This window comes from Beta vulgaris, chromosome 6 (genome assembly GCF_026745355.1).
Source record: "Beta vulgaris subsp. vulgaris cultivar EL10 chromosome 6, EL10.2, whole genome shotgun sequence".
NCBI lineage: Eukaryota > Viridiplantae > Streptophyta > Magnoliopsida > Caryophyllales > Amaranthaceae > Beta > Beta vulgaris.
In genome coordinates, this window is record NC_079207.1 from 32,314,274 (window position 1) to 32,339,318 (window position 25,045).

At 43.3% G+C, this 25,045-nt stretch overlaps 1 protein-coding gene and 1 long non-coding RNA gene across 2 annotated transcripts; one reads left to right on the top strand and one right to left on the bottom strand.

The window, feature by feature from the left end:
• Nucleotides 1–8,763: 8,763 nt before the first annotated feature.
• On the bottom strand, nucleotides 8,764–9,678 carry LOC125498729 (uncharacterized). The gene is made up of 2 exons (XM_048646995.1): nucleotides 9,341–9,678; nucleotides 8,764–9,289 (listed from the first exon to the last, which is right to left on the bottom strand). Exons 1-2 carry the CDS (start codon nucleotides 9,676–9,678, stop codon nucleotides 8,764–8,766), a joined length of 864 nt encoding a protein of 287 aa, XP_048502952.1.
• Nucleotides 9,679–10,538: 860 nt separating this feature from the next.
• Nucleotides 10,539–24,830, top strand: LOC104896431 (uncharacterized). The gene is made up of 3 exons (XR_002040216.2): nucleotides 10,539–10,672; nucleotides 11,173–11,240; nucleotides 23,816–24,830. It is a non-coding gene; the product is annotated as an uncharacterized LOC104896431 (long non-coding RNA).
• The last annotated feature ends 215 nt before the right edge of the window (nucleotides 24,831–25,045 follow it).

Sequence of the window (25,045 nt, forward strand, 5' to 3'; positions counted from 1 at the left end):
ACCTGATTTTTGACAGTGAGAGCAATAAAGCTTCGACTTATACCGACTTCCCGTACTACCCTGCCCACGGTCAGATTATAGCGCAAATACATGGGCTGCGTCCTTTGTTTGCTCCTGGTGAACCTTCCCGCGAGCAATGCGATGAGACTCCTCCTCTTGTAGTAATGCTTGGTAAGCACATTTTTTGTCAGTAGGGAGCTGTTGTGATAATAAATTTGTCCTCACAGTAGCATATAGGTCATCATCGACACTAATTAAAAATTGATGCAACACATCTTGTTCTTTGTCGATCGGCATCATATTTTCCGCAATATCACATGTGCACTGCCCACATGCACAACCATGAGGCAGTTTGAGTCGCGTGAGATCGTCAAACAAGCCCATTAGCCTAGTGTAGTAGTCCTCAATGGACATTCCCCCTGTTTGCTTACAGTCGGTAATTTTCGCCCGCAATTGTTGCAGACGAGGTCCATTGGAGACACAAAATCGCTTCTCCAAATAATCCCACAAACGATTTGCCTCTTCAAAATAAGGAATAGTTGCTCAAACTTTCGGGTCCATAGACCGTAAAATCCACGAGACAAGCATTGAATTTACAGTCTCCCAATCAAGCAATTTCTTCTTCTCAGTTGGCTTAGTGATAGTTCCATCTACGACTACGAACTTTCAACAAGATCGTAGAGACAACATGATAGCCCTAGACCACGCTAAATAATTATCACCCTTCAAGACTACGTGAGTAATCAAGTTTTCGAGTTGATCACCGGCTCCAAGGTAGAACGGAGAAGAAGGATCGATTTTCCCATCATCCACCATTGTAGAAAAGTACACGGGAAAAAAAGTAAATTATCAGCTTTTAAGGTTTAAGAGCTCTGATACCATGTTAGGAATAGTTTTCCTCTTGCTTTCATTTACGTTTAGAGAAGGGTTTATATACAACCTAATATTAACACTATAAGGCCTTAATTAAAAATAGCCCAATTAACATATTTACTCACTAAATAATAGGGCTTAACAACGAGAGAGAGAAATTGATAGCAAAAGATGATACTCTAACCTTCTCTCAAAAAAATATCGAAAATTATTAATTTCGAAAATTTCCATATTGAATGAGTGGCTCGATCTTTAATTTTGAACAAATTGCTGAAGATTATCGATTTGCAAGCACTAAACATGATCGATTGATGGCTTGTTTAAGCTTGATCAATTGATTAATTAATTCAGATTGGTTAATTGAATGAAAATTACAATTTACTCTTGCATGCAAAAGAGAGAAAATTGTGAGGAAAAACTATGACTTTGGAAGAGAAAGAAAATGGTGGGGAAAAACACGTTTAATGAAGGTAAGATACTAGTCCTGAATTTGGTTAGATCTTATGGACAACATTATTTCTCATTTTTCATCTAAATATCATTCTTATGTGATCCTTCCTCTCTATCAATGTCGGTCCTGACATTTTCTGGGCCCTAGGTGAACTAAAATACAAGGGCCCCGTATATTATAAATTTATAATACACCATTTTCTCTCTCATGATCGATTTCTCCAAGAATTTCATTTTATTTTTCTCATAATATTAAGACGTCAACTACGACAATTCAAAACAAGAAAAATGTGGAAGAAAACTTTGTTGTAATAAATTTATTTAAGAAAAATAATGTTGAACTTTTTAATAGAGATGAAAGTTTATTTGCTAGTTGCAATTTATTTCCATTAACCAAAACTTTTAAATGCATTAGTCAAGCTTAGCGTTTCAGTCTTAAATGGGAAAATGAGATTTCTTGCTATCTCTACAATTTTTTATGGAAAGTTGAGATTCATTGCCACCTTTAATGCCTCGTACTAGTTCCAATAGGTGTTGATAGCACTTTCTTTTCTAGTTATTAGTTCACGAGCCCCTTTCCAAATTAATGCTAGCGAATTTGTTTTACAAATGGGCCCCCTGTAGGCGTGGGCCCTGGGCCATTGCCCCTCCAAACAAGGCTCAGGGTCGGGCCTGCTCTCTATATATATGCATCCCCAAATGACCCTTACGGACATAAATTACGGAAATTGAGTTCTAAATTAGTTAAGGGGACTTCTTTATCCTCTAATAGTTAAAATACACGTTTTATGGAACATAACATGTGGTTAAGAGCGGAAAATTAATGAATTTGAGCTTAACAATTTAAAATCGATCAAAAATGACATTCATTTACCCAAAATAGATTTTAAAGCATGTTAGGACACTTTACTTGACTCTTATAGTTATATAATTACTTATTAAAACTATAAATGCCCTAACATGTGGCTAAAAGTAGTACTTAATGAATTTGAGCTCAAAATGCCAAAATCGGACCAAAATAAAATTCTTTTACCCAAAATGGATTTTAAAGCATGTGAGCGGAGTTTAATTGACTTTAATAGTTTTCATAGAACCCCGACAATTGTCTATTTTCCAGAATACATTTTTCATATAAAACTTAGAGAATCAAACCATTATCCCCCGTGTGATAACGTATTGGCTGATTCAGAATTTTGCAGCGAAAATAAATAATTATATAACTTTGAAAACTTAATAAGTTAGTCAACCATAAGTCAGCTCCAAAACCAAACCAAAAGTCAACCAACTTGAAAGCGTACTGTTGAAACTATAATTAAAATCAAACTATAAAAGAATTAAAGTTAAACACAATCTCTCCACGAAACCCAAACTCATGATGCATCATCTTCAGACCTGAAATATTTGATGGTTTATTGATCCTGAGAGACTGCTCATAAAATGGGTCATCAAAGGATCAATAAGGCACAACTATGATCGACATACACAAAAGCACGTAATCAACAAAGCTGAGTATTACATAATGAATAAAATACAAAACCTAACATGATACTAATAAGCATTAATACAGAGATAAATAATATTATAATAACATAACAGATTGGCTACATCGAACATGACTCTACAACCAATAGGTTAATTAAAATTAGATTGAATAGGCAATTGAAAGAATTGTCCAAACCGAACCAGTCTTCAACTTAGAACATGAAGTACGGGAACGATTCCATACTCCCGCGACCAACGATATCGAGGTATCAATTAAATAAAATAGGACACGGTAATCAATACGATCTCAAGAAAAACCATGGGATACCACCATGTACTCTAACTCATACTAGTCCAACACTTCACGTACACAAGTCTAAAGCTTAGTGCTATTCACTTTTCACTTTAAGTTATTAGTAATTTATTTACTTGTTGTGACTCACATAGTAAGACAACCAACATAAACATCATGTATACACAAAACTTCCATTTTTATCTTAGTATTAAATAAGGTGATCAACAACTCAAGTAATCCAATAATAATTTCACTACTTAGTCTAATAACCAACCAATATTTATTTATTTACTTAGATGAACAATCAACCAACCTTATACACTAGAGGAAAAAAGTAAAGGGTTGCACAAAAAGGGTTACGATTATCTGAAAAATGCATTCCTTAATATTAAGGGCTGCGATTTTTGGGCTAATTGCAACCTTTATGATAAAAGACTGCGTTTTTTGGGCTAACCACAACCCTTTTATTTTATTTAAAAAAAATATTTTTCCATCTTTAATTCTCTCACTAACACACTAAACTGAACATTCTAACCCTCGCTCTTCCTCCCCTTTCTCACACTTTCTCTCTCTCGCATTTTCTCCTCCTCCCTCCAACTCACTCACCTCCTTCTAAACTCAAACACCGACAACACCAGCAACACTTATTTCCGTCGGCACGCTGCCATCTTCGCCGCGCAACACCTACATCGAGAAAGCGAGTCACTGAGAGGTTCGTCGAATCCATTTTCCATTATATATATATTTGTAAGTATTGTTTTTCTCCTCTTTTATTCATTTTTGTTTCTTATGTTTATGCTCATCATTTGTTTGAGAACCAATTCAAAGAAAATCGAGAAAATTGTTGAATTATCCTAAAACAAAATTAAGGTTTTTCGATCTGAAGGCATAACTTCTAAGCATACAGAAAATCAAATGATTTCTCAATGAATTAGAATTTCCACAAGTTCATTGTGAAAAAATTATGAGTTGCTAAATGCCATCCTGTTTTTTCCTACTAACGTCCTGTATTTTTGTATAAAAATACAAGGGTTTTTCCATCTCTTTCCCCTCCATTCCCTCACTCATTCCCTTTCCATCCCTCCCCCCCCCCCCCCCCCTCCATTTCTCCTCACCTCTTCCATTCCATCTCATCTTTCACTCTCTCTTTCATTCCTTCCATTTCCTCTATTGAAGGACTATGAGATCTAAAAAAATTCCGACAAGTTCACATTTTCCAACGACTTCAATTTTTTTTACCATCTCGTTATATTACGGGGAAATGCTAATGTAATTATATTTTTTTTTGAATAAAACTGGTAGAATGTCTTAAACATGGTGCTTCAAAAAACATAGCACGGGGCTTTTTCTTTCAGTCTCTATTTTCACCGATTTTATTTAGCATTATTAGAACATCTCAGAGTAGAGTAAAATTTACCAGATTTTGACATGAAAATGACGGAAAAGTACCCAGGCGTCTATTTTAGGCGTCCAACCACACGAACAGTCGCCTAAAATAGGCGTCCGGACCTGTAGTCAGGCGCCTAAAATAGTTGCCTATTTTACGTGCAACTTTTACAGTTACATGCGCCTGTTTTAGGCGCCGAACCACAAGTTCGGGCGCCTAAAATAGGGGCCGCTTTTTCCGGCATTTTCAATTTTCAGTATTTTCAATTTTCGGAAAAGTTGCACTTATTGTAAACAAAAAGGTTGCCGCAGGAGTGGCGGCGTGATGATGTCATTCAACATCCTTTAATATGTGATGAGAGAGAGTGACTGGAAAATTGGCTGGAGAAGTGGTCGGAGAAGTCCTTGGATGATGAGATAGTGTGAGGAAGTATGAGAGTAGGAGAGTGAGGAAATGAATATGAGTATAAATACATAAGAAGTATGTATATAGGGCTTTAGTAGGAAAAATAGGACGCCATTTAGCATAACTCAATCATACAATTTGTAACTCAGCAAATTGATATAGAAAAAGAGAGAATATTATCTCTTTATTATTATGAATGTTAGAGAGAGAAAAGAGAAGAAATCTTATTACAAACTCAGCTGACTAACTAACATGTAATGAAGAAGAGAAGTATTTATACATTGAGTTTGTTAGTTTGTTAGGAATAAGCTGAGGTGTCATTTAACTCCTAACTAACTAGGGAGTTTGTTAGAAGGATTAGTTATATCTTTATCATCCCCCCGCAAACATGGCACTGATGAAAAAATGCCATGTTTGGAAAGAAGGAACTGATACTGAGCAGAAGGAAGTATCTTCGTAAAAACATCTGCAAGTTGGCTTGAAGTAGGTAGATAAGTTAGCTGAATTAAGCCTTCCAGAACTTTATCTCGTGTGAAGTGACAGTCAAGCTCAATATGCTTGGTGCGCTCATGGAAAACTGGATTTTTTCCAATGTGTATTGGACTTTGATTGTCACAGTGTAGAGTGACATGCTCCAAATTCTGAACTTGCAATTCCTGAAGTAAGCGCACTAACCAAGAAATCTCACTAGCTGCTGAAGCCATGGCCCTATATTCTGCTTCACTAGAGGACTTAGAAACAGTCCCTTGCTTCTTAGATTTCCAACTGATGGGAGAGTTCCCTAGCATCATCAGGTAGCCAGTAATAGACTTTCTAGTATCTAGACAGGAACCTCAGTCTGAATCTGAATAAGCTTGGAGAACAGGTGCATTGGAACCACATAAGAGAATACCTTGTCCTATCGTTGCTTTGACATAACGAAGAGTATGATGTAAAGCTTGAACATGAGGCTCCTTAGGCAGGTGAAGAAATTGACTTAAGTGTTGTACTATGTAAGCCAGATCAGGCCTAGTATGAGTTAAGAAGTTTAACTTCCCTACAATCCTTCTATAGTACTCAGTATCTGTATAAAGTGGACCATCATGAGCTGTTAACTTCAGGTTGAGGGGTAAAGGAGTGATTGCAGATCTAGTATCTTGAAGTTGAGAAGAAGCTAAGAGTTCAGAAGTAAATTTCTTCCGTGTCATGCAAATTCCTGAGGGAAGATAACCAATTTCAATGCTTAGGAAATAGTGTATTTGCCTTAGGTTTTTAATACTGAAGGTGGTATGCAAATGATGCTTGAGATTGGTAATACTATCAAGATCTGTGCCAGTTAAGATAATGTCATCTACATACACTACTGCAAGAGTGATGTGATGATCTTGTTTCTTGATAAATAAGTTGTAATCATTCTTAGATTGCTCAAATCCTTGAAGAAGGAGCTCAATAACAAGCTTGGCAAACCATTGCCTAGAAGCTTGTTTGAGTCCATAAAGGGATTTCTTAAGGAGGCAAACTTGTTGTTTAGGATTAGGAAGACCTTCGGGGACCTTCATAAACACTTCTTATACTAAGTCTCCATGCAAGAAAGCATTGTTGATGTCCAATTGAAAAATTTTCCAGCCTTTTGAAGCAGCTAAAGTAAGAATGCATCTAATAGTGGACATGTTGATGACTGGAGAGAATGTTTCCATGTAGTCTATACCTTCTTTCTGGTTATAACCTTTAGCAACTAAACGAGCCTTGTATCTTTCCAAGGTACCATCAGACTTGAGCTTGACCTTGTAAACCCATTTGCATCCAATGGGCTTCTTCCCTTTAGGAAGATCAACAAGTTTCCATGTATGGTTAGCCTCCAAAGCTTGTAACTCTTTGTTCATAGCTTGAACACAATTAGGATCATTGGCAACTTGAGAATAAGATTCAGGTTCAGTATATTGGCTAAGTTTGGACAATAGAGCATGGTGTGAAGAAGGGAGAGAATTAAAAGTAACAAGGTTACAATGATGAGAAGTGGAAGAATTGACAGTAGGACATACAAAATCTTTGTATTGTTTAGAAGGAATATGTGGTCTGGTGGACCTTCTGATAGGAGGAGGAGAAATAATAGTGGATAGATCATGTAGGGTAGAAGGGGAGGTAACAGGCAGTGAGGGTGGAGTAGAAACAGTAGGAATGTGTGAAGGTGAAGAAGAACGAGGAGGATCATTAGGAGACACTATAGAAGGAAAGTGTGAAGAATGAAATACATCAGGGAGGTCATGATCAAGAAATGGAGTGAGTGGAGTAGAGAGAGGAAGGAAAATAGAAGCGTTATGAGAGGGAAAAGTAGTAGAGGAGAATGAATGAAAAGGAAGATGTTTCTCATATAAGACAACATCTCTGGAAACAAGCAATTTTTGTGTTTTTAGATTTAGCACCTTATAACCTTTCTATGTAAGAGAGTATTCCATGAAAACACAAGGATCTGATCTTGGAGCAAATTTAGATCTGCCTTGTTTTAGTGTAGAAGTGAAACAAAGGCATCCATATACCCTGAGAGTAGAAACATTTGGGTTAAAACCAAATAACTTCTCAAATGGGGTGAGAAATTGTAGGCTTTGCAGAGGCATTCTATTAATAAGGTGAGCTGCAGTGAGAATGCATTCCCCCTAATATCTTACTGGAACCATTGACTGAAAATATAAAGCTCTTGCAGTCTCAAGAAGGTGATGATGCTTTCTCTCAACCACCCCATTTTGCTGACGGGTGTCAGTACAACTCGTCTGATGAAAAATGCCATGTTCTGCTAGAAATCTTTTGAGTGGTCCCTTACAAATTTCCAGTGCATTATCAGACCTCATATTCATGATGGAAGTATTAAAATGTGTGTTAATATAGGCATAGAAATCAGAGAAAACTTACACTATATCAGATTTATGTTTCATTAAAAACACCCAAGTAAGTCGGGTAAAATCATCCACAAGAGTTAAAAAGATATTACAACCAGAGTGAGTGGAGATTCTATAGGGACCCCAAATGTCCAAATGAACAAGTTGAAAGGGTTTGGAGGTCTTAATGCTACTATGAGGAAATGGAAGTCTAGTTTGTCTAGCAAAATGACATACTTCACACATACATTCTGAGAGATATTCTTGAACATTCACAGAAGGACAAACTTTATTTATATGTACAAAAGGAATATGGCCTAGTCTTAGGTGCCATAGTTTGGCTTGTTCCACAGCTGACAAACACGTAGGAGAAGATTGATTATGACTAATAATAAAAGTATCATAAGGATTGCTGGTAGAAGGAAGAAGATGTGACTCATCCAAGCAATATAAGCCACTTTTGTAATTAACAAGAAGCAAAGGTTGTTTCTGTGAAGGGACCTGGATATAACAGCCAGTATTAGAAAAAGACACTAAACAATTCAAGTCTTGACATAGCATAGGTACTGAGATAAGATTGAATTTAAAATGTGGTACATGAAGAACATTATTCAATCTATGATGTGTACCAAGTTGAACAGATCCTTTATGTTGAACCTGTAATGAACTGCCATCAGGAATAGTAATGCTACTATTTTGTGAAGCAATGTTGTGAATTTTAGAAAATAGACTTAGATCATGACACATATGGTGAAGTACTACTAGGCTTGATAAAAAACAGAAGGTACCTACGAAAAGAGCAGTGTGACAGTTGTCTGATCCAGAATTATGTTCTTCTGTCTTGGATTTACCAATGATAGCCATGATCTGATTGTATTGGGACCTTGTGATAGGTGAGTTTGGATCAGGAAGTTCAGCTAACTCTTCCTCAGTATGGATAGTGGCTGCCTTCTCTAGGTGGTTCTCTGGGTGGAAACCCATGCAGCTTGTAACATTTATCAATGGTCTGACCAACTCTTTTACAAATGATTACAGAATGGTCTTCTTCCTTGATTTCCTTGATAAGAAACTCTTGGTGGAAGATATCTATCACCAGTGTTAGATCTATCACCAATATTAGACCTATTATAACTTGAACCATACTTGTCAGATTCAGATGCTTGGTCATAAAACCTTTTCTTAGTATTACTGGCATTGAAAGCCATAGGTTCATCATTGTTATGAACAACAACATATACTTCTTTGTGACGTTCTTCTTGCATCAATAGTCTATAAGCATGAGATAATGAAGCCAAAGGATGTTGCATAAGGATTGTACCTCTTGCTTGTTTAAACTCTTCTCTGAGCTTCATAAGGAACAAAGTAAGTCTCTGATCTTCCTGCATTTTCAGCACTTTTCTTGTGACATCACAAGTACAATTGTTACATGTACAGATTGGTAGGGGATTGTGAGCATCAAGATCATCCCAGATCATCTTGAGTTTAGTGTAGAAACTTGATACACTATCTGATTCTTGATCAAGATCAGCTATCTGCTGTTGCAGACTGTATATTTGTGTACCTGAGGTCTAGCTAAAACGTTCCTCCAGGTTTTGCCAGATTTCTTGTGCAGTTTCAAAGTATAACACACTTCTAGCAATGGTAACATCAAGAATTTGTGTAAACCAAGCAATCAATGTACTGTTGCATCTTGTCCAGGCTTTCAACAATGGTGAAGTACTACTAGGCTTGGTTATAGTGCCATCTATGAACCCTAACTTGTTCTTAGCAGAGAGTCCAATGATTACAGATCGTTTCCAGTCATTATATCCACTTCCATTGAACTGATTGTTAACTAGTTTATACTGTGAATCACTAGGATGAACATAGTATGGTGATGAAGGATCTTGAGCAGGATCAATTTGTGTATTAGTATTTTGTGTATTCTCAGGCATATTGATGGAATTTTATGAAGATATTCTAAGAGAAGATTGATGAATGTTGAACAAATAGAAGATTCTGAGAACTTTAGGATTAAGAAACTTGTGAGAATTTGAAGATGATTATGATCAAATAAGGAAAGCAGATCAAGATGATGAATCAACAAATATCATACTGATTTAAGAATTTCAATCAATTCTCAGAATGTAGTCAACTAAGCAGGTGAATCTATCATGAATTTGATTAAGATCAAAATGAGGTCTAGAATCATGTTAAATTGAAACAACTTACAGACGAATTCCAACCAGAGGAATATAGATTGAATTCTAAGACTCTAAAGTTCTTTTGATTCTGCTCTAATCAACAAGATTAAACTTCTGGATTGCGCGGAATAATTGTGTCGCAGGATCTACTGCTCTGATACCATCATACAATTTGTAACTCAGCAAATTGATAGAGAGAAAGAGATAATAATATTATCTCTGTATTATTATGAATGTCAGAGAGAGAAGAGAGAAGAAATCTTATTACAAACTCAGCTGACTAACTAACATGTAATGAAGAAGAGAAGTATTTATACATTGAGTTTGTTAGTTTGTTAGGAATAAGCTGAGCTGTCATTTAACTCCTAACTAATTTGGGAGTTTGTTAGAAGGATTAGTTATATCTTTATCACTCAAAAAAAATTAAGATATGAAAAACTATAAAATTGTAACAGTTTACAGCAAACATTTTGAGCCCATTAGTTATCGTTATGACCATAACACATTCATCAGTGCAAAACAAATCCAGGTATACATATTCCAAGATAAGATTCCACAGTTTAAGTTCAAATCTCGCTGTATCAAGGTTAATTTTTCTATTAATGATTATAAAAATGAAGTTTACATATTATGATTTTTGATTGTTCGTTGAATTTTTGATTTTAGGTTAGGAAATCGAAGAAAGATTGACTTAGTTTGTAGAGTAGGTGAGACTGAGAATGAACCTGATTGCAACCACGATAAGGTATGTTGTTGAAGTTGTTCAATTTCATTTGATTTTCAGTATTCCGAGAATATTTCAAAATGTGTCTTTTTTGTGTTTGGCGCCAATTTTAAGAGTGATAACGAGCTAAGGTGACCTCTAACTTAAGCCAGATCAATTTGAGAAGTTTTCATTGAATTTTGATTAGTTTGCGGTTGAATGACACTCATAATTATAAATTTAGAATTAGAAGGGAAGAGTATATGATTTTTGGTATGTTGATTAGTTGAGCTAAGTTTGCTTACTCTTTCTAAACTTAGTCGTGTTCCGGTTGAGTTTAGACTGCGTTAACCTTGAGTAATGTTTATAGGTTCCGCATATTACTTTGTATTGTTAGGGGATTGTAGGATTAGATCGTAAGATTGTAAAATTTTGCAGAAAAATAAAATTGGAGTATTGGATAATATATAACAGTCAACTCATAACGGAAGTCGGACTAAGTTTTTGGTGTCTGACTTCTGCAGTCATAACTTCTACTTCAGGTTTCATTACTGAGAGAGTTGATGTGTTGGATGACTTACGACGTGCACTTGCTACGTTCTTGGCATAGGTTTGTTCACTTTAAATGATCTTGTTTGGGACTCGCAGAATTTGATAACTATGTCCTCTTACTAAGTAGCATTTAAGGCTTGAATATCGTGGAAGGCTTTTGATTTGTAAGTTGGCAAATTTGATTTTTGAAGTTGTCGCTTCCAAGTCAAGCTTCTCCCGAGTTAAACTGTCACATCTTGATGTGAGAACTGGTCATCAGTGAAGCTTTCTTACCTTGCTGGTTTTTATTTGCTTGTACATTATTAGCCCTTAATATGATACTTCGGGATATTTTTATTCCTTTTGAGATGTCTAATTAGTCCGGTACATAATCCATCTTAGAAAGATAAGCTTCGTTAGTACTTGATGTCAAGGTTCTTTTTGCCAGTGCCTTGTTAATTTTGCCTATATGCTTATATATTATAAGAGGTTGGTATATCCCTTAGCTTGTTCAAACATCCATATCCTCTGCCCCTGAGCTTTTGAGAACAAAGTCGATGAAATATTTTCGTGTTTCTGAGGATGGAGGATTGTCTTACCATGCAACCATATGCTTATTTTTTTTACCCCAATTGTGTATCTTATAATGAAGTCTTGTACTATTTGTTTCTGTTTGGGCTTATTCCCAAGGCTAAATCAAATAAAGGAAGATCAAGGCCCAGCAGGTTCCTAAGCTCCCAGGGGCCATCTATGGGGAATTCTTCCAGCTGTTAGTGCCTTCCAACTGGCCTACAGCTGGGAATCCCAAAGCACTATAAGTACCCAGCACCCTCATCAATGAGGAGGTATTGAATTCTTACCTAACAAACCAGAGCATCTCTCTCTAGACTTTATCTCTCTAGCTTGATCACTGACTTGAGCGTCGGAGAGGCTATCCCGGAACCACCTCCAGGGAAGTTTAACCTTACCTTTTGCACGATTCCGGCGTACGGACTATTGACTCAGGACATTCAGATCTGACCCGGTATTTCCTTGACAAGGCAGTTAGCATCCTTAATTTCTAGATAGAACCACTTCAGATCTGACCCGGTATTTTCTTGACAAGGCAGTTAGCATCCTTAATTTCTAGACAGAAACATTTTGGCGCCGTCTGTGGGGATAGTACGAAAAGTTACTTCGCCACCACTTATTGAGACTTACCTCAGTAGCTACTCAGCTTCGATCATCAATCCTCGAACGCCAGTCAGCAATGGCACCAACCAAAAACACCCGCTGCAAGCAAACCTCCGACCAAGTTCCTCGACCTGAGAGAGGCCACTCACCCCCGCATAATAAGGGAGGCTGAGCAGGTCCCATCACCTGGTCGGCGGTCCCCCGTCGTTCAAACTTTAGACTCCTGGTCAGCCTCTCAGCAGATACAGAATGTCGACCCTCAACTGCTCTTCGCGGCCGACATTACTCTTATCACGGCCCAGCTCCAAGAAACCTTCCAAAAAGGTATGATGGACATGATGGCCATGCTTCAGCAGAGGCAACACCAGCTCATCCCACTCAATCAACCTGAGCCCAGAGAGCGCACTGTAGCCCGCTCTCAAAGGGAAGAGCACCACTCTCGTTCCAATCGGGATCAGCAGCCTAGCCGGCCACGGTCCGATGCGAGGGAACCTAGTCCTCGAGACAAAGAGAAGTCGGCTCGTCAGGGGTCGGCCCGTCAGCGTAGAGACCCATGTATCAAAATCCCCAAGAGGGGGTGCGGGTCGGAAGCCAGAAGATGCCAAACACTTTCTTAACAAGAAGCGCCTCAGCCAGGGCTACGATGCCCGTGAGCTTCTCAACAAAAAGGCACATCATCGAGAAGGGCAAGGTGACTCGGCCCATTCTCAGCCGCCGAAGCTGACTGGAGGGAGGCTCAAGTTCCTGATACCCTTCAGTCAGGAAATCCTAGGGACCCCAACCCCGGGAAAAATCAAAACCCCATTGATCGAACCATTCGCGGGCCTAACCGACCCCGACGATCATATGGCCAGCTACAAAGCTCAGATGAGCGTTCAAACTAGCTACGAGGCTACCTGGTGTCGCTTCTTTCCCACCACCCTCAAAGGCCTTGCCCTCAATTGGTTCCAGGAGCTCCCAGCCGGAGTCATCACGGACTTCGACATACTTGAACACCTGTTCATCCACCAGTTCGTAGCTGGAAAGAGGCAAAGAAAGACCAGCCTCCACCTCATGGGGGTGAAGCAGGACAAGAATGAACCCCTGGCGAACTACATCAAAAGGTTCAATGAGGAGTCCCTCAAAATCACCGACCTGCAGGATGCGGTGGCTTTTGCTGCCCTCATGTCCGGGCTCCAACCGGGTCGGCTCAGTTGGTCCTTGGCTGAGAATGAAGTAAAAACCTTCTCGGAAGCCATGACTAGAGCCCAGAGATTCATCCAGGCAACGGATATTTACCGCCATTCGGACGAGGGGGGCAAGAAAAGGAAAGACGAGGGAAACCACAAGGAGCAGCCTAAATATCAAAGAACGGGAGGTCGAGGGGATAGCCTAACCGACCACGGCAATGATCCTCGGTTCAACAAGAATCAGAAGGAAATTTACTTCGACATCAGGGATAAAGCTTGGCTCCCTAAGCCAGCACCCATTCGGACGTCGTCCTCTCAGAGGGACAAGAGCCTATGGTGCGATTACCATAAGGAATGTGGGCACACCACTAAAGACTGCAGGGAACTCAAAAAATCCCTGGACGGTTTAGCCGACCAGGGAAAGCTCAATCGCTACCTAAAGCACACAAGCGAGGAAAAGGGGAAGCAAAAGGTGGGTCAGTCGAATAGCGGAGATACCGAGGGGTTCATTGGTGTCATCGCTGGAGGATTTGCGTCGGGTGGCCTAACCGACCGAGCGCGCAAAGCCCATCTCCAAAACCTCAAACATCAGGTGCTTGACGTCCAGCTGCCTCGAACCAGCTGCCCAGTCATGACCTTTGGGGAACCAAGTCGGACGTTGCACACTCCGCACGACGACCCTCTGGTCATCGAACTCAAGGTAGTAAACACAAGGGTAAAGAGAGTGTTGGTGGATAGCGGGTCGTCCGCCGACATCATTACCCTTGAGTGCCTCAAGAAGCTGAAGTACAGCAAGCGGGATGTTACTCCCCTGAATCAGCCACTCATAGGCTTCGGGGGCAACTCCGTTTACCCAGTCGGTTCAATAAAGCTACCCACTCGGATGGGTGAAAAAGGTAAGGGGAGAAGCCTACCAATCGACTTCTTAGTGGTGGACATCCCTTTGCCATATAATATAATAATGGGAAGACCCACGCTGAACAGGGCTAAGGCCGCCATATCCACCTATCAGCTCCTCATGCAGTTCGAAACTGATGACAGAAAGGTAGGAAAGATACAGGGCGACCAGCAAACAGCGAGAGAGTGCTACGTGAATAGCCTCAAGAATAACGACGTCCAAAAGGACTCGAATAACGACGTCCAAAAGGACTCGAAAAAACGAAAACGTGAAGAGGGTCAGCCCTCGACTAGCCTCGGGGTGTACATAACAGACAACCCCAAGCAATACGAGCGACCTCAACCAGCTGAGGATGACGAAGAGGTCGCAATCGGACAGGACCCCAGTCGAACTATGAGGGTAGGCAAAGCCATGGATCCTCAAACAAGGCAAGACATCATCCAAGTGCTCACAGAGTACCAAAACATGTTTGCTTATGAGGCCACAGAAATGCCTGGCCTCGACCCAAAAATCATGTGCCATGAGCTTAACATCAAAGAGGGGTTCAGACCGATCAAGCAAAAGCTCAGGCATCAAGGCCCCGAAAGAAACGTCGCGGCGGCCGCGGAGGTCAAGAAGCTGCTGGAAGCTGGGTTCATTCAAAAATGTCAGTACTCAGAATGGTTGGCCAACGTAGTGTTGGTCAAAAAGCCAAGCGGGGCATGGCGGATGTGTGTAGATTTCACAGACCTAAACAAAGCCTACCCGGAGGACAATCACCCTTTTCCAAAAATCGATAGGCTGGTCGATTCGACGGCGGGGCACGCCCTTCTCAGCTTCATGGACACGAATGTCGGCTATCATCAAATTCCCATGGCCGAGAAGGATAGGGTCCATACGGCATTCATTACGCCTCAGGGGGTCTACTGCTATAAAATGATGCCATTCGGCCTCAAAAACGCGGGAGCTACATATCAACGAACCGTCAATAAAATCTTTCACGACCAACTGGGTCGGAACATCGAGGTATATGTTGATGATATGATAGTCAAAAGCAAGGCTCAGTCGGATCATCCAGCCGATCTGAAAGAAACACTGGGCACCCTGAGAAAGTACCGAATGATGCTTAACCCCAAAAAATGTGTTTTCGGAGTCAAAGGAGGAAAGTGCCTCGGATTCCTAGTGGATGAGAGAGGAATTGAAGCCGATCCGGACAAGATTAAAGCAGTCCTAGAGATGAAGTCTCCTCGGAATGTAAGAGAGGTGCAGCGCCTGACCGACTGCCTAGCTGCACTCGGACGTTTTCTCTCTAGGTCAGCTGATAAAAGCTTGTCATCTTCAAAGCTCTAAAGCGAAAGGAGTTCACTTGGGACGACGATGCCGCGCAGACCTTCACCTCCCTCAAAAATCACTTGGCAACCTTGCCTAAACTCATCTCCCCCTTGTCGGGGGAGCCCTTGCTCATATACTTGGCCGTTTCGGACTACGCTCTTAGCGCAGTCCTTGTAGCCGAGCGAGAAGAAAAGCAACACCCAGTCTACTTCATCAGCCACGCCTATAGAGGGGCTGAAGCGAAGTACAGTGATGTCGAGAAGATGGTCTTTGCCTTGGTGATGGCGAGTAGGAAGCTCAAGCCTTACTTTCAAGCGCACCCCATCAAAGTCCTAACCGGACAGCCGCTTCGAAAGATCATTGAGAGCAGAAACCATTGGAGTCGAATGACTGATTGGGCGGATCAGTTAGCTCACTTCGGGCTAGAGTTCGAGCCACGAAGAGCAATCAAGGCCCATGCCCTTGCCGATTTCATCACCGCATGTGCAACCCGACCCCCGGTCGGTTCACAAGAAGAATGGGAATTACTGGTCGATGGGTCCTCCACGAAAAATGGTTGTGGGGCAGGACTGGTCATAAAACCCCCGGTCGGGGATAAAATTGAATACGCTGTTAAGTTCGAGTTCCTCGGATCCAACAACGAAGCTGAATATGAAGCCCTTATCCTCGGGTTACAACTTTGCATCCTGGCCGGAGCATCATCGATCATGGCGAAATCCGACTCGCAGCTCATTGTGGGTCAGGTTTCAGGAGAATACGAGGCCAAGGAGGATAACATGAGAATGTACTTGGCCAAAGCTCGAGCTGTTATTGAAAAGTTGTCCGGATTCTGGATTACCCATATTCGCCGCTCGAAAAATCAACAGGCCGACGCTTTGGCTCGGATGGCCAGCTCCGCTGAGGGGTCGGCCCCTAGTTTTATAACATGGGAAGTGCTGAAGGAACCCTGCATAAATGCCAAAGAGCAACTCGTCCTCAACCGTTCCTCGGACTGGATGGACGAAATTGTGAAGTACTTACGAGACGAGACCCTATGGCTATGGTATAGGTCAGGTTGGTTCCTATGGCATGAACGGCAACTCTACAAAAAGTCCTTCACTCATCCCCTTCTCAAGTGTGTAACCCCCGAGGAAGGGAACTATATCCTTAGGGAAATACACCAGGGAGCTTGTGGGAGCCATCAAGGGGGCAGAACGATAGCCGAAAAGGCCTTAAGAGCCGGGTATTACTAGCCCACTTTGAAGTCTGACGCCTCGGATCTAGTCTGGCGATGTCCCTCTTGCCAGATCCACTCGGACATACCAAGAGCACCTGCCACTCCCCTCACCACGATTCAAGCAGTGCTGCCCTTCGACAAGTGGGGCATGGACTTGCTCGGTCCTTTTACCCCAGCGTCGGGACAAAGGAAGTTCTTGATCGTGGCCATCGACTACTTCACCAAATGGACAGAGGCCGAGCCGCTAGCATCAATAACTGACAAGCAGGTCCAGATGTTCATTTGGAGAAACATCATCATTAGGTTCGGAATTCCAAGAGCTCTAGTATCGAACAACGGCAGACAATTCAATAGTGGCCCGACCCGAGATTATTATGCTCGATTCGGCATTCAAACAAGGTTTTCGGTCGTCTCCCGACCCCAAACCAATGGCCAAGCCGAGTCGGCCAATAAAATTGTCCTGAAGGGAATCAAGAAATCCCTTGATGCAGCTAAAGGGGCATGGGTAGACGACCTACCCGGGGTCCTTTGGTCGGCCAGAACAACAGTAAAAGAAGCCACAGGGCATTCCCCGTTCGGGCTAGTATATGGCAGCAAGGCCATCCTCCCGGTCGAAGTGGGTATTCCTTCTCCTCGAATGACATTCTACGAGTTTGACAAAAACGAAGAAGAAAAACCCATAAACTTAGATCTGCTGCCCGAAACTCTAGGCAATGCTTTGCTGCAAGCCATCCAGTACAAGCAAAAGATCACCCGGCATTTCAATAGACGAGTGAAGCCCAGACCGATCTGCCTGGGCGACTGGGTCGTCCGAAAAGTGGAAACTACCGGACTATCCCATCTCAAAGGGAAGTTAGGGGCAAATTGGGATGGCCCCTATAAGGTGACAGAGGTCCTCAAGCCAGGAACATTCCGACTCGAGTCTCCCGAAGGAGTGCCACTAGCTCGGCCTTGGAACCTAGACAACCTCAAAAGATACTATGTGTAATTTATTTTGTTACTAATAGGGGCATATTGTACAACCGGCATCACCAAGTCGGATTTAGCTAGCTAAATTACAAATGTAGCGAATCGGACTAACCAGTCCATGTACCGAGACGGGTTTTTGCCCCATGAAATGAAAGACTTAACCAGTCTGATTATGAAATGTTGCAAGACTTAGCCAGTCTATCGTAAAACACTGCAAAATTTTGATATTGGAAATAACAAGATAATAAATTGACCAGCGAAAATGACAAGAGAAATTGCAAAATAACAGTTGTATTCCATAGATGAAAGTTGCAAAACACAACCAAAAATTTACAAAAAATACATGGATAATGGCGAAAATATAAAAAGCCACAAATACAAAAGCGCTCCATCATTGGAGAGGCCACTCAAAAGATAAGCCTAGGCCCTAAGGAAGCTGGGTCGAAGGGGCGGTATCAGGCTTCTCGGTTACAGCCTCGGCATCAGGCTGCTCGGCCGCAGCTTCATCGGTGCTCCCGCCTTCCTCGTCCTCATCATCGTCAGTGCCAGCCTCCTGTGCCATCTTGGCACGAATCTGAATGGCCTCAGCCTCGGCAAGCTCCTGATAGCGGGACCAAACAGAGTTCCAGTCCGCTGATGGGCACGAGTCAGCGAGAGCAACCTTGAGCTTGGACAGTGCCTCATCCTCGCCCATCTTGTGAGACGCTTGGCCTACATCGGCGCAAAACTCCTCACAAGCCTCGGAGGCGTGCCATTCAGCAAACCACTCCTCCTGGGATTGAGAGGCCTGCGCTTTGGCTTTCTTCACCTGCGCCTCGACAGTACTCAGCCTGAACCGGACCCTATCCAAGTCGCCTTGGATCCGAGTCACTTCTGACTCAGCTTTGACTTTGGCTGTTTTGGCATTGGTTTTAGCCATAATCAGGTCGGCCTTCTCCTTCTTCCACGCTTCCTGCTCCTTCTTCCAAGCCTCCTCGCCCGTCCTAATTTTATCGTTGGCCTCGTCCAAACGCATCTCGGCCAGCCGTTGGCCATCCTTGGCTTGGTAAAGGGCGTCGAAATGCTTCTTCGCTGCCTCCTTCAAATCCTGGACCTCTTGAACCAGCGCAAGTCGGTCCTCGGCCACCCTGGTCATCCGGATAGAAAACTGCGGTGAGACAAAACGAGTTAAAAGTTAGAAGTTGAAAAGTAAGCCACACAATAAATAAGCTACTTACGTCCATCCGAGAGCGAAAGAGCTCACTCGACTCATTCCTCCCATTGACCGCTTTGATGTGATCTCGGTCGGCTTGGGTGCACAGGATGTCCAAGGCATCATTGATCCTTTCCTTCTTGTCCGATTTGGACAATTGGGTGAAAGGGATCGGCGCTTCGGACACTATCTGGTCGGCCTGGGAAGGGTTCGACGACGCTGGCACGTACCCCGGACTATGGACCGGCTCGAAGTCCGAGGGATGGACGGAGATATGAGTATTGTCATCCCGGACGTCGGCCGAGGGCTGTTCACCTCGACGGAGGTCTCCTTCCTGGCTTTGTTCGCCGAAGCCTCCTTTTCGGCCCGAGCCTTCGCCAAGGCTTTTTCAGTCAGGGCGACCTTATCTTCCACCCTTTCCTTACGCTTCTTCGGCTTCGGGTTGGACGGATCCTAGAACTTACAAAAGTTAGAGAAGTCTGGAAATCATAAACAAAACGGAGTCGGACGGAATGTACCTTGGGTGGAGCAGGCTTGTTGATCTTGTTGGCCTTCATTTCAGCCCTTATCCGGGCGGCCTTCAAGGACGCAGCAGTGAGTCGCTCGGCCATCTCTGGGTCGGTTTCTCTGATATAAGCAAGGGAGGCCTCTGCAAAACAATAAAAGAGCACAATGAGAAGGATAGAACAAATATAATAATAAGGCAAGTCAACCGGACCCCCCTTGTCGAATTACCCTTTGGAAATGCCGGGCTTAGACCCATAGCTGCCAAGAAGTTCTCATCCTTGAAGATCTTGCAACTCGGGAGCCAGTTCCAAGCAACGAAGACGTCCCCGCCTCCAGCTGCATGTAGCAAGCGGCCACGGCCTCATCTTCCGATAGCTCGGGCACCTTGAAGTTTAGGCAGTGATTGGGCTCGGCAGAGGGAGGTACGATTTGAATACCCCATTCTCCCCCGTAATACACGAAGGCAAACCCTCGGCGGAATCCCTTTTGAGAAGAGGGAAGGTCTAGAACGGTTCGGTAACCCCGCCGAGCCTGGAAGCACCACCAACCAGGACCATGCTCTCCGGCCATCATCTCGCATAGTTTATACATGTGACGCCAGAGAGTAACGGTCGACTTAACCCCAATTATGTCACATATTACCTGGACGGCTAGAATCCCTCCCCAAGAGTTGGGAGATAGCTGGCCCAAACAGAGGTTGTAGGCATTCAACAGGTCCTTCTCCAACTGGGTCAAGGGAAACCTGAGGCCCATCTCCATGGCCTTGTAGTAGAAAGTCGTGCATCCTGGGGGAGGAGCCAGTATGGTGTGACTAGCATCTGGTCGGACCAAGAGATACGGGTCTTTTATTTGGAACTTGGCCGCCTGACCTCGGGGGTCCTCCAACAAGGCCTTTATCAAAGAAGGAAGAGGGAACTTTGCTCCCGGTCCGCCTCTCGGATCTATCTCCGGGTATGTGAATCGGCCTGATGTGGAAGCCTCGCCTTCTTCTCCCGGCATAGTTACCCTAACTACACCATCAGACAAATATTTGTCTAAGTAACTCCTCGAAGAGGGATAGGCCAGGGAGACCTCCCAGGGTAGGGGGATGACCCTCGGCCTCCTCCTCCTCGGCTTGCGAAGGAGTACTTGGGAGGGAAAGTGCCGCAGGCACAGCCGAGGGGTCCGGGCAACTTATTAAAGTTGACACCAATACCATTCCCATTCCCCTCACCTCCTCGGCTAAATTATAAGGAGGTGAAGGAGGGGGTGTCACCGACTCGGACGAGCTCCCCATTATTTATCAACAAGAGGGGGTCGGCCGATTTTATTAAAAGGAAAAGAAAAAAGACTTAACGAAAAATCAAAATAAAGGCATACCTGGTCGGACGAAGAAGCGGGACTCGGACTTAGAGAGAGAAAGAACTCTGAAGTAGAGAGAGAAAGAGAAGAATTGCAGAAATTGGAGAGAAAATTATGAAGTGCAACTCCAAAATCTCTCCCCTCTCTCCCTATTTATAAGCGCCTGCCTCGCTCTCCGTGCCCCGCATCCGATAATAGACCGGGTCCTGCCTCTAAGCTTCCCTAATGGGCCTCTCTCATGTGGCTCAAATGACCAAAAGGTGCGTCCCCAAGAAGATGAAACGTCACGAAGCTTCGAGAAATTCACGGAAGTTGAATCGCCACCATGTTTTCCAACAACCCAATAATCCATGGCTGCCATGTGGCATTTCAGGGTTAACGGAGACTATCCAGTTCACCAGCTCAAACTCTCCAGCTCGTCAAGATCCCAGGCACCGGCTCGGACAAGCATGAGGCTCATTGGCCCCTCATCCGAGCCGCGTACACCCAACTCGGTCCAAGGAGGTCCCCCTCCTTGGATTGAGTCAATCTCCTAAGTCCCCAATTGACTTAGCGAGAAAAGGCACCGGCTCGGACAAGCATGGGGCTCATTGGCCCCTCATCCGAGCCGCGTCCACCCAACTCGGTCCAAGGAGGTCCCCCTCCTTGGATTGAGTTAATCTCCTAAGTCCCCGATTGACTTAGCGAGAGAAGGCACCGGCTCGGACAAGCATGGGGCTCATTGGCCCCTCATCCGAGCCACGTCCACCTAACTCGGTCCAAGGAGGTCCCCCTCCTTGGATTGAGTCAATCTCCTAAGTCCCCTATTGACTTAGCGAGAGAAGGCACCGGCAGGGACAAGCATGGGGCTCATTGGCCCCTCATCCGAGCCGCGTCCACCCAACTCGGTCCAAGGAGGTCCCCCTCCTCGGATTGAGCCATTCTCCTAAGTCCCCGATTGACTTAGCGAGAGAAGGCACCGGCTCGGACAACCCTGGGGCTCATTGGTCCCTCATCCGAGCCGCGTCCGTCCAGCTCGGTCCGTTCATGATCGAGTCACATCACCCCTTCCTTCCTTGGATACCGGGACAGCCTCGCCTTCCCCTCTCCTTTGGAGACCGGGTCGGCCTGGCCTTCCCTTCTCTTTCAAAGACCGGCTCGGCCTCGCCTGGCTTCCCTTCCTCAAAGAAGACCTGGTCGGCACGCCCATTCTTTCTCCTCTGAGGACTGGGTCGGCCTCGCTTGCTCCTCTCCCTCGGAGACCGGGTCTGCCTCGCTTGCTCCTCTCCCTCGGAGACCGGGTCGGCATGTCCTCCCCTCCTCAAGGGAGACCGAGTCGGCACTCCCTTTCCTTCTCATCTGAGGACCGGGTCGGTCTCGCTTACTCCTCTCCCATGGAGACTGGGTCGGCCTGTCCTTCCTCTCCTCAAGGGAGACCGGGTCGGCACACTCTTCCCTCTGTTCTGAAGACCGGGTTGGCCTCGCTTGCCACTCTCCTTTGGAGACCGGGTCGGCCTCGTCCCCCCTTCCTCAAAGGAGACCGGGTCGGCCTGGTCCCCCCTTCCTCAAAGGAGACCGGGTTGGCACGTTCTTCCACCTCCTCTGAAACCGGGTAGGTCTCACCCCAGGTTGGTCCAGGATTCTGCCAGAAACGGGAGACGCTTCAACAAGGTTTCAAGATCCCCCATTCCTGGCATGGGGCTAATTGTTTGGGCTTATTCCCAAGGCTAAACCAATTAAAGGAAGATCAAGGCCCAGCAGGTTCTTAAGCTCCCAGGGGCCCATCTATGGGGAATTCTTCCAGCTGTCAGTGCCTTCCACCTGGCCTACAGCTGGGAATCCCAAAGCACTATAAATACCCAGCACCCTCATCAATGAGGATGTATTGAATTCTTACCTAACAAACCAGAGCATCTCTCTCTAGACTTTATCTCTCTAGCTTGATCACTAACTTGAGCGTCGGAGAGGCGATCCCGGAACCACCTCCGGGGCAGTCTAACCTTACCTTTTGCAGGATTCCAGCGTACGGACTATTGACTCAGGACATTCAGATCTGACCCGGTATTTCCTTGACAAGGCAGTTAGCATCCTTAATTTTTAGATAGAAACACTTCAGATCTGACCCGGTATTTTCTTGACAAGGCAGTTAGCATCCTTAATTTCTAGACAGAAACAGTTTCTATAATACGACTATTATTTTTCAGTTGATGATCGAGTTATCATGCATCTCATTCAGGTGTATATGGTAATTGATAAACAAAGAGAGGGCATGATGGCTGATTCTTAAAAGTCATTTTCATCTTTATCTGTCACTATCAATGGGTTCTTTTTAGAGCTTGAGTTATCCATTGCTCAATTGCATGCAACATATGCTTGTTGATATGTGAGACTGATATGATTATGTTGGGATCTGCTTCATTTCGAATTGTTATTTCAACTCAAATCTCTTGCAATTCTTATGTTCTTCCTCTCACATCTCTTGCCTACACCTAGCTACTACCCACAACGGGCTGCTGCCCACTGTTTATGCTGATTTTCGTCTGCACGACAAGATTCTATATAGGAACGACAACAACCAGATTAATATATTGTATGCTATTCAAATGCAAAAAGAGAACCAATGGGGAACGACACAAAGGAGTGTTAACGCGGAAAAACCCCAATGAACGTGGGTTAAAAACTGCAAGTGGATATGAGTCCACCAATCGACTATATGTGATTATCCCTTAGAATGAACGACAACCAATACAACCTAAGATAAATATTCTAAGTAGAAGGATGGCTTATTCGAATGAAATAGTAAAGTTTGCTAGAAATGTAAAGTATGTATATGGAATTAAAGAGATGGTTATTGCAAGTGTATTTTTAGTGTGATGTTTTGTAACCCTTTGCCTTGTAGTTCTGACGCCTTTAAATAGGAGTGCTCAAGCTGGAACATACATCCTAAGATCTCGGAGGTAGCTCCACATGAAGTGCGCGCAATCTCAACAAACCTCCTACAGTTGTGTCATTCAGCTTACCATTCACAGACACATGGTCAAACTGAAATTGTCAATAAATGTCTTCAAAATTTTCTTAGGTGAATGTGTTGTGAGTATCCCAAGGATTGGTCCATGTGGTTACCACTTGCTAAATGGTGGTAAAATACTAACTACCACACTTCTATGCAGGCTACTCCAAATGAGATAGTGTATAGTCAAACTCCTCCTGTGCATCTATCTTATTTACTTGGAGAAACAAGGGTGGCAGTTGTAGATAGGTCACTGCAGAAATGAGATGCTATGATCAAGCTGTTGCATTTCAATTTGCAGAGAGCTCAAAATAGGTAAAAGGTGCAGGTAGATAAAAGAAGACAAGAGAGAAGCTTGTGGTAGGTAGTTGGGTTTGGTCGAAGCTTCATCTTTATAAACAGACGACTTTGAGAAGATAGGTCTTAACAATGTGAAGTTGTCTTCTAAGTATGCAGGGTCATTTTAGATAGTGGCAGTCATAGGGAAAGTTGCTTATAAGCTCAAGTCGCCTGAAAATGTTGCAGTTCACCCACTATTCCATGTTTCACAATTGTAAGCATTCAAAGGTTTAATTCTAGCAATAGCACACATTTCATCTTGGTTTCATGGGCAGCCTGATTCTACAACTTTGCAACCATTGGCTCTATATGATAGAAGAGTGATCAAGCACCAAAATGCAGCATATGTTCAGTATCTCATTCAGTGGGAAGGCATGAGAGATGAGGAAGCTACTTCGAAAAGTGCTGAAGTTTTTAGCAACAATTTCTCAAGTTTGTAATATCTTAACTGTTGTTATTAATTTACATTTTGAATTATATTAGCAATTTGTTAAACAAACTTGTGGGCAAGTTTGTTGTTAAACAGGGAGAAATATAATAAAATGTTATTAGGTTGTTATTGTTACCATAACTTTTGGAGGGAAAATTAGTTATAAATGATTTTCTATAAATAAACTCTAGTAATCTTGTACTGGGTTTTTATCAAGAAAATAAACACAACTTCTCTTCTTTTCTTCTTCTCTCGATTCTTCTCGTTTTTTTTTTAGTCTATCACATTGAGATATTATATTTCCTCTCAATCAAGGATAAAATTTGAGTTGCTCAAATTCTTGATTACAG

Coding starts and splice junctions, on each gene's coding strand:
- LOC125498729 (XM_048646995.1), bottom strand. CDS start 9,678: ATGCCTGAGAATACACAAAATACTAATACACAAATTGATCCTGCTCAA. Junction 9,290..9,340: donor GAAACTGCACAAGAAATCTG/GCAAAACCTGGA, acceptor ACAAATATACAG/TCTGCAACAGCAGATAGCTG.